Source organism: Triticum aestivum, chromosome 1B, assembly GCF_018294505.1.
Source record: "Triticum aestivum cultivar Chinese Spring chromosome 1B, IWGSC CS RefSeq v2.1, whole genome shotgun sequence".
NCBI lineage: Eukaryota > Viridiplantae > Streptophyta > Magnoliopsida > Poales > Poaceae > Triticum > Triticum aestivum.
The window spans coordinates 88,092,117-88,102,304 of record NC_057795.1 but is presented as its reverse complement, the minus strand read 5'-3'; the positions used below and the strand labels follow the sequence as shown (position 1 = coordinate 88,102,304).

Genomic DNA, 10,188 nt, shown 5'->3' with positions numbered 1-10,188 from the left:
TACACATGGAACCTACTTGATGATGTGGATGGGTTGCATGATGAGAGAATAGGGAGAAATGGGGAGCAACTTCTTAAGAATGGTAGATATTGTAGTAATATATTTTAAGTTTGGTACATGCAAAAAAGTTTACAACCCATAAACACCTTATGTGATAATTGATAAACAAATTAATGTGTCATACATCCATCCATTTATGGTAACTATGCAAGTATCCATCACAATCATTTGTTTTTCCTAACCACATATAAATATATTTGTTTTCATAATTTCCGAGCATTTTTTTAACGATGGTCCTTTTATTTTGGATATACCTATTTTCATACATTTCTTACTCCTAAAAACACACGGAAATCCAAAGAAGGTTAAGTTTCATATTTAAAATTATTAGCAATGACCTCTCTTTTATGTTATTAAACGTTGTTTAATATCAGGCATCCGTCTCGAAACGCACATTACATTGACCATGAATGAGCCTCTATCTCTTTTATTAGGATGATGTAGGAAAAAAATCCTGTTGCAACACACGGGCCTTTTTCCTAGTATAAACTATATCTATATTATTCATGATCGTGTATGGTACTAGCTTCTTTTTCAATGATATGTGGCCACGCCGCAATGGAACAGTTGTAGAGGTCTTTATCGCGCGTGTTGAGTGGTTTGTACTTGTCGCCCATCTTTACCGCCTGGCGAAACTTATCCATCAAATGTCTCCGTTTCCCACGAACAAGGGACACACTAAGTTCACCACGGTAGATGCTGGGTGACGGGCCCTTTTTTAACTTCTGTATGGCACCGGCACTGGTACGTCCCCGCCTTTGTATTTCTTCTTCCTTCGGAGCATTCCATCGGTTTCAATTATCCAGTGCTCGTCGCTGGAGTGCCAGTAGTTGTACTCGGCCCTTGGCTTCCGCTTCTTCTTGCTTATTGAATTTGAGTCCGTGGAGACAAACGACTTGCCACTGTTGGAGTCTGTGGCGCCGTTGTCAGCAGCTGACTCCTCATCGCCGGAGGAGGAGATAACAACAACGTCGTCTGCATTCTTAAAAAAAACCAAATCAAACAATTCTAATTAATTCTCATGATTCCTCAAACATACATGTAACCAACATATGTAGTTATATGAAAAGAAAAAACTAATACTTGGCATATGTGCCCGTTGTGGTCTAAGAAGGCAAAGCCGTTGGATATGGTGGAGTAATTGTCGACGTCGACAACAGCATTTTGAGAGGAGGTATTGTCCACCTTTTTGTAAAAAAGAAAGAGAAACCGAATCAAATAAAATTCTTAATGTGTGATGTGTATTCTCAGTGCCTTGGTGGATATATTTATATATCTATATCTATCTATCTATGATATGTATATATACCTATACCTACCTATACTAATGAGAGACTATTTCCACGTTAATTACAAAATATGAGCTATTGGTTTGGCAGGACCAAATAATTACGGTGTAGATAATCCTCTGTTGTAATTTTGCACCGCTGTGAATCCAATGCGTTGCTATCAAGAGTCCTATGCTCGTACGTACTCTTGAAGCAGCACACAAACCGTATATCGTGTGGCCCCACTATGTTACCTAACAGAAAAATCAATCAACAAATCTAAAGCCGTAACCTTGTATCTATTCTTTGGATAAGTCGTTTTGGAGCATTACATGGATAAGTCGTTTTGGAGCATTACATGGTTTGAAGCATCAAGAGTCCTACGAACGTGGATAAGTCGTTTTGGAGCATTACATGGTTTGGAGCATCAGAACATAGTTTTTTTTTACTTTTATCTATTCTTTAAATTTTAGGCTCGCCAATTTAATATGCTTTGTTCTGATGGAAAAAAAATCAGAGTTGTTTGAAGACTTGGAACTTTCCGATGTGCATTCAGGAGGTAAAGAAGGTGGTATCTTGCAGTATTTATCTGAAGCAATAACCAACAAGGGAGATCAAAAAATGATGCTCAAGTTAACCTTTGTAGTTTTTCTCATATTTCTGCTACTTGCTGAGTTTTCGTTTCTTTGTTAAAATGGATGTGCTAAATAACTAAAAACATATGTTAGGTTATTTTTGTACAATTTATTTATTAGGTAAGTGATGCCATGTAATTAAAATTCGGTCCAGTAACACTAAGAAAATGTAGAGGTTGATTCGATCATCATAAATTGTTGTTGTATTTGATATCTATGTTGCCTATATACATGTGCTTACTTTAAAAGACACACATCAGCAGCACAAGGTCACTCTGTTTTTACTTTTTCTTTAATCAGAAATATGGACTTACACACATATATTTTCATTCTCATGTAATGGGATATATCTTGAAGGAAAAAAAATCATGTTGTATCATGTTATATCTTTGAGATAGTGTGATAAAAGAGGGTATCCTCTAATTATATAACTCACGCCTTTCTCTACATGGATGGGATGACTATGAAGATATGACATGTGTACACTACAAACGCTATCAATTTTATGTATATCAGATTTATTTCAGATTTCATTTTTGGACAATAAACATTTAATGCGAACAAAATTACATCAAATAATAAAAAATCTTGGTTGTGGAATCATTTGTAGTGTAGGCCATCTTTCAAAGCGAGGCATGCTTGGATAATTTTGGTACAAGGTTTATCAAGTTAGTAGACGGACAAATACGCATTTGTCTATATACATGGACTTGAAATTATTTTGTTTGCACAAATGATAATTCGATAGTGTATATAGACATGCTAAATTTGCGTTATTTCAAGAATTAACAGAAATTATTTTTTGGTACACAAAATGGCTTTGTCTGGAGACGACCACATGAGCCTCTCTTTTTCGACATTGTTGGCAATGGCTTATTGTTGGCCCTTTTTCTAAAACTACTTAGGAACCGACTATTACATTGGAACGGAATATGCAAGAAAAACATTTACTAAAATATTATATAGTGCTAAAAATTTAAAGAATAACTAGCCCGTGTGAATGCACAGGTTGGCGACTACTATATGTGTAATCAATGATCGAGTTATAGAAAAGAAAAAGAAGGTACGTACAACACATGTCTTCTTGTTGCCGTGGCTGTTGTCGGAGAAGTCAAGGTCGTCAAGCAAGGTCATGTCAGCGATGTTCATACCAAGCAGCTCCTCGTCGTCGCTGTCGTCCAGGAGGATGACCTCCGAGGAAGAGACGTGGATAGGCGCCATGTGACACAGGTGTGTGATTGTGTTGTGGAGCTGAAGGTGTTGGATCGATCATCGTGTATATATATAGACAGGTAAAATTTGCCTCCAAAAGTTGTGGTGGGAACGAGAGAAGCGTTTTGGCGCCAGATGCCGTGCATTGCCCGCCAGAAACTGCGTCTCCCTCTCCCTGCAATGTAATGAAGGAGAGAATCAATTTGGATGGATGAAAGGGGCGAGCGCAATCGCATCCTCCTTTCAAATCGATTGTTTCCATCCCGTGGTACGTCGATGGTACGCCACCCATCGATCGATTATTTGTTTCTTTTCTTAGCGGGCGACAATCCCTCCCTCCCTTATTTATTAGTACTCCCTCCTTTTCGATTTATAGGGCTTATCTCAAAATTTTAATTTTCCCCTTTTATAAGGCTCAATTTAGTTGTTTCTCATCACATGTTCAGATTTCAAAGTGCATTAAATCATTGCATGCAAGTATCAAGAGAAAATTGACCAATGCATGTAATTTATGCATACATGCATGCATTACAATTAATGTATTAGTAAACATACTTTTTTGAGGAAAACAAGAGCAGTAATTTGGGTGCTTTTGCAAACTCCAAAAGGTATCCCACCACTCACCATCTACTTGGTTGGTGAGATTTTTGAATTGAGCCTTAGACTAGCCACAATGGAAAGTAACATACACTAGTAACATACACATATCCCTAGACTATGTTACTACCTCAATAATGGATAGTAACATAAGTGTAGTAACATGCAAAGCTTTATTTATTAGGTTATAGACTCATATTGCATTGGGACATGTGATGTTACAGTAACTAGCTAAGTTACTAGTACTACATCTTTCCTCATTAACTCAGTGCCACATAAGCAAATTTGTTAAGTTGGACTCGATGTTACTATCGAAGTTACTTCCATTGTGGCTAGTCTTATAAACCGGAAAGGAGGGAGTAGTATAGATAGGACCCCGATAAGGCGCGTACGTTCGGCGTGCAGACACCCCAGCCCGAACGAATCGTTGGGTGCCAGGGTGGGCATCGATCGAACAAATTCGTTCGGGATGAGAGGAGCCCCAGCCCGAGCGCCCTCCCCCCGCCAAGCCAGCGTGAACAACCCAACATAGCCCCCGTACAGGTCGGCCTTGTGACTAAAAAATAGAAAGAAAAAAGCCCGGTATCGCCCAGTTTGTACTGTGAATAAAAAAAACATGTTTTGAATTGTGAAAAGGAACCCAGATGTTACCATGTTATGAAAAAAATTCCATTAGAAGGAGAAAATTGAGAACTAAAAAATCTCAGTGATGCAAACCAGAAATTGCCATCTGTCTTTAAGAAAGCAAAAGTTGCCAGGAACAAAAAAGATCTTTGTTTACAAAAAAATTATAACAAACATGAAAATGCCTAAAACGTACTATGTGTACAAAAATAGAAAATTAACAAAAGACCATATACAGTAATTATTTTTCCATGCAGTGTACAGAAATAATTGGCCATCTAATATAATACCAAAAAAAATCATACATGAACATATGCAGCAATTAGATTCCGTAGTTAAAATTATAATCGTTTTGAAAAAAAGAATCTTGCCATGGGCATTAAACAGAATTTGCCGTGGGACATCTAGTGAATTTGCCATGGCAAAATCACTTTCAAAATAGCCATGGTAAAAAAGAATTGACATCATCTTGAAAAAAGAAACTTGCCATGGGCATTAAATTGAATTTGCCGTGGGATCTCTAGTGTTGCCATGGCAAAATCACTTTAAAAATTGCAATGGTAAAAAAATATTGACATCGTCCTGAAAAGAGAAACTTACCATAGGCATTAAATTGAATTTGCCGTGAACATCTAGTGAATATGCCATGGAAAATCAATTTAAAAATTGCCATGGTAAAAGAAAAGTCTGCATCGTCTTGAAAAAAGGAAATTTGCCATGGAACATCTAGTGAATTTGCCATGACAAAAACACATCTAAAAAATGTGGTGAAAAATGTTCTCTCTACACAGATAGATTTTTTTAAATGGAGAAAACATCTAAGTTAATCCCCATGGCAAAACAAATTTCAAAGGATCAATCTTTTTTGCCATGGCAAGTTTTGAACAAATGTTTTTGACATCTTAAATTGCCATGGCAATTTGCCATGTTTTTAAACGTCTATAACTTTGTCATGTTTTTTGTCCTCCGAAAAATCATAGCAAAATTTCCATGTACAACAAATGTTAAGTTGCCATCAGTGCCTCCAAATCAGAACATATCAGGCAATAAAAACGCAAAGTTATCTAGTAGCAAATCAGAGCATGAGAACAAAATGGTACTACTAGTGAAAATGCGACACACCAACTGATTTGCTTGCCAGGGCTAGGAACACCATGACCAATGCATCCAGACTCGTTGGCCGTGGTCGCCATGGGGGTCCGGCTCACCCATGACGATCCCGGAGAGCCTCAGTACCACCAACGGGTTCAGAATCTCCTAGCTACAGTATTATCACATAGCAAAGGTGAACTGAATTAGAATCAAGGATGAGGAACAATCAGCTCGTACCAGATAGAAAAATGCAAGTCGCTCACAACGGAGAAAGCTAGCTCGAACTTCTGCACCGTACGCGCATGCCAACCGCGGCAGCGCGTCCGCGCATGCCAAGCTCTGCGTCAGAGCGCCACGCCGCGTGTGCTGCTCGTCATGCTGCTGCCACTCCGAAGGAGACGAAGGCCGCCGTCGTGTTCCACCGCCGGCAACACACGAAGACGGGAAGCAGGTGGCGCGCGCGAACACATGGTCGTGCTGGACGTGGAGCACGGGACGGCGCGCGAGGATCGCCATGGGCGGCAGCTCCACGTCGCGCGTCCACCACCACCAGTCGCGGCGTCGTATCCCCGATGACCTCGGAGCCTCCGCAAAATCCCAAAACTACTGCCGGCGTGAGGCCGACGGACGCCGCCTCCAGCCGAAGAAAAGAATCACATCGCCGGCAGGCTCTCCCCCTCCCCCCTCCACACCCCCTCGTGACGCCGCTCACCCGCGAGCAGGGACTCCGTGGATCCCCCCTCCTCCTCGTCCTTACCCCTGCTGCCGCGACGGTGGCGGGATCTGGTCGGGGATGAGCCTTGTCGCCGGCACGAGGTCAGTCTCTGTGTGCCAGAGCGAGCGGTGAAGAAAGGTGGATAAGAAGAGCGGTGGGGTAGCGTTCGGGGCAAGATCTACTTTTACCGAACGAGAGAAAAACATGACGTGGCTCAACTCCTTCTGGTAAGATTTGTCCATGGAATTCAACGGTAGAAAGCAGGTTTGGGATCGAGACGAAAACATGGCACGTTGGGCACTTATTGATCGCGCTATTCGTCACACTGGTGAGGAATAGTTATTCTTCATCCCTCTACTTTAACATTAATGCACCGTAACTTTACGTTTCGTAATTTTGTTTTATTTCAGACGTAAAAAGAGAACATAAGAAAATATATAATTACCGTAAAAAATATTTTATATTACGTAAATTACAAATGTAAAAACATGTGTACATTGTATTTTTTCTGGTATTCTGACTTTTTTATGCTAAATTTTACACAATAAATCAATATGACTGTAACTATTTATATTTGAAACATAATTTGTTTATGAAATGATCGTAATATTATCTCGGGTGAAGAATAACTTTTTCTGCACCCTGGGTGAAACACAATGTACATATATATACTAGTAGAATGCCATGCGTTGCTACGTGCAAATGATTGAAAATAAATGGAGAGGAAACTCATACATCAGGTACTTGACAATACTCTTCACGTCAGTCACTTATATTTACGGCCATCAACTCAATATTTAACGGTTAGGAACACGCTACCACCTATTCATCTTCTCCTTCCTTTCCCATGACGGTTACTCTTCTTCAATCATGCCCTACCCAAGCCTAATTGCCTGCCTCCATCCCCGCAACCGGCGGCTATCACCTCCCTTCCCTCCCCTCAACCTCCCCCGACCACCATGTCAGTTTCCGCCCTGACCATCCTCAATGAACAACTCCGATGTCCCCCTCCCCCACCCACACCCCCATGCATCATCATTGGTTAAGTCTCGGACTCGCTCCCACTCGTACACGACACGGCCTCACCGTGGCCAGCTCTCCCCATGTCATCCTCGTCTTCGGCCTTGTGCGAAGCAGAAAGTTAGTGAGACAACAACAACAAAAATCACACATGAGATTTAGCAAAAACCGATAAAATCAAAGAATAAGTGGATGATACTTGATTCAGACACATACTTCAAATCGCAAAATTATCATACATCAAACATGTGTCAACAACTTGATCAAACAATCAATGAACAATTATTTGATATCAAAATGTTATGATTCTCGCTTCACCTGAAGGTCCAAAAACACGGTCTTCTCTGCCGCTTTCTTTGCCGAAAAAGGCTTTCGCCCGCTTTATATATATAAAGCATAGACCAATAGTGCCCCGTACAACCGCACTCACCCACCACAAGCGCACACACACACCTAAGGCAGGATACATGGGCGCTGAGCGCAGCAACACACACCCTAGCACTAAAAGAGTCGCCGGGGGCTTCATCCGTGAACAACGCGAAGAAGTGAAGCCGCATATGACGAACCGTGGGCTCCAAGGCGGCACCTTAAGGAAGGATACGGCACCACATCACCGCCACCGCTCGATCCGAGGATCAGAGTTTCCCCTGGAGCAACACGACGGACAATGATAGCCGCGACGACGCCTTCAAGAAGGGAGCGATCTTCGCCGTCGCCAGTCCATCCGGAGATAGAGTAGGTTTTCACCCCGGCCAACACTCACCGCCACCGAACGCCACACCCCGGCTACCAAGCCGCCCACACGGCCGTGGCAGCCGGGCAGCCCCGAGGCACGAGCTCTGCCCATGAGTACCGCGCCACCACCATCAGGACCGCCCCCCCAGAATCCAAGACCTTGACACCAAGTCCCCCGAGCCCACCGCTACCCCAACCGCAGAGACGGGCAGAAAGGATCCACCTTTCGCACCCCTGGCCGGTCCCAGCGCCAAGACCAAATAGGCCAGCCACAACAAGCCCCCATCGAGTCGTCCTGCTACACCGGGCACGAGACGAGCGCAGTCCTGTCGCCGGGCGCAAGACGAGCGCGGTCCTGCTGCCGCGCATGAGACCGCTTTCTTTACCAAATAAATTATATTCAATGTTCCTAGAAAAAATGGAAGTGGTTTTTCAAATTTATCAGTTACTCATATTTGCATGCCTTGTCCTCTTTACTGCTAGACAACTCCACCAAACATCGAGCTTCACAATAACCCCAACCTCACTAAGTTTACCATCTTCGCCGACAACAATTGTGTAGAGCTCCAAGTGTTGGACTTTAAAGTTGCCAATGAACCTAAGCATTGATGAAAAGGTAACAGATGTACACTTTCACGCTCTAACCTTGGGGCACAACTTCGCTTTCTTGCCATGCCACCTTCCTTGATGTCTCCTCCTTTCTCTCAGCTTTGTCACCTCCATCCATCCTTCCTGATCCTCCCTTCTTTCACCTTCCCGTGTCGCATGTCCACCACCGCATCTCTGCTGGCGCAATCAGCAAAAGACATGTCTGGCACTTGATTCCAAAAAACTCTGGTGGGTTGAATAGAAAAATAAACATTGTTTTTACCCTATATTTGAAAAGGAAGAAGATTCAACTCACACATATGACTGGAGGTTGCAACTGCAAACAGTACCTATGCAAGTGCAGAGTGTGCAGCTGTCGATCTTGTCCTATGGCACCTGTTTTCCTCGCCCACTAATGTTTCGGCAATCATCAGTGTGTGCATGTCCTGCAGAGCACAGTCATCGTCCATCTTGACAAACTCTTCGTCGCCTATGTCACAAGGGCATGGTGGCCATTGTCCATGTTGGCGAGCTAGTTGACCATGCCGCTGAGAGCCTGCTTGTAGTCTCTAACGTTCACCTAGTCATCCTCGCCCATGGGCATTTTCAAATTAATTTGACACCATTAATTGCCTGACTAATTAATTAACTATAGACCTAATTAACAGCTTGATTAATTACTTGCGGTGTAAATAAAAACAAAGGAACTATATAATAGTATAGATTTACATTACTATGGAAGGAATGATTTGTCATCTACGTTGAATGTATAGGAAATATTAGATCTCACTCAGTTCTCCTCATACGATGAGAAAAATTGACAGCAAAATATTCAGCAACATGTAATGCCCATATTATAACTGGCCAGCAACATCTATCTTTAAGCAAAAAAGAAACAATGAAGCTCTGAAACATAACTGAAGTTTTCCAGTAAAAAAAACATAACTGAAGTTGTTTAGCCAGACACCATTAGCCTGTATTGCTCACTAGCAAACATAAGCCTAGTCATCTTTTTTATCGTTCTATTAAAACGTAGATGAACACAAGAGCATAAATTGTGGTCAACTTTTCTACATGCATTAATGGACCCCTCATCTTCTATCTTCTCCCCATACATAGCTAATGTACTTTTAGAGGTACATACCAAAAATGTGGGAAGACATGAGACTATTTTTCATTTCTCTTTATTCATTTGCATTTACTCCTCAGTCACCAGCAACAAGACATGCCATTATCTTCATTCTCCTTGCTTGCCTCATATTTTCTAGCAGCCCTTCGACCTCATCTTAGACCTTGCTGTCAAACACTCATCGCTCTTATTTGCCATGGTTCATATAATTTCTATCAATGGATGATGGTGCACTAAACACCTCACATTAATATTGAGGTAAAAAAACATGAAGAACTTGAGACTTGGGAGTTGATGGAATCCATTGTCTCACTCTGCAAACTTTAATCTTTCACCTTGTTTTCTTCTACATGTGCTCTTTCGAGAAGGCACATGGAAATAAGAGCTCCAACGGATGATGTAATGCCAGCTCTCGAAATAGTTTACCAACTTAAGAGCTACAATGGATGGTGTAATGCCAACTCACGAATTTTTTTACCAAAATAATTCAAGTTCACTATCATCAATAAACAC

At 41.8% G+C, this 10,188-nt stretch overlaps 1 protein-coding gene across 2 annotated transcripts; it reads right to left on the bottom strand.

Annotated features, from left to right (window-relative positions):
* Positions 1 to 375: 375 nt before the first annotated feature.
* On the bottom strand, positions 376 to 6,355 carry LOC123108950 (uncharacterized). Of its 2 annotated transcripts, XM_044530375.1 has the most exons (4): positions 5,752 to 6,355; positions 5,519 to 5,657; positions 3,035 to 3,350; positions 376 to 1,042 (listed from the first exon to the last, which is right to left on the bottom strand). In XM_044530375.1, exons 3-4 carry the CDS (start codon positions 3,182 to 3,184, stop codon positions 779 to 781), a joined length of 414 nt encoding a protein of 137 aa, XP_044386310.1. In that variant the 5' UTR covers positions 3,185 to 3,350; positions 5,519 to 5,657; positions 5,752 to 6,355; the 3' UTR covers positions 376 to 778. The 2 variants fall into 2 exon arrangements, with proteins under 2 accessions (XP_044386310.1, XP_044386311.1); XM_044530376.1 differs by lacking the exon at positions 5,519 to 5,657 and having other exon boundaries at positions 5,726 to 6,355.
* Between the last annotated feature and the right edge of the window lie 3,833 nt (positions 6,356 to 10,188).

Excerpts from the sequence above, each read along its gene's own strand:
- LOC123108950 (XM_044530376.1), bottom strand. The coding sequence starts at position 3,184 with ATGGCGCCTATCCACGTCTCTTCCTCGGAGGTCATCCTCCTGGACGAC. Across the intron at positions 1,043-3,034 it reads GCAACAAGAAGACATGTGTT|AATGCAGACGACGTTGTTGT; the intron begins GTACGTACCTTC and ends GTTTTTTTTAAG.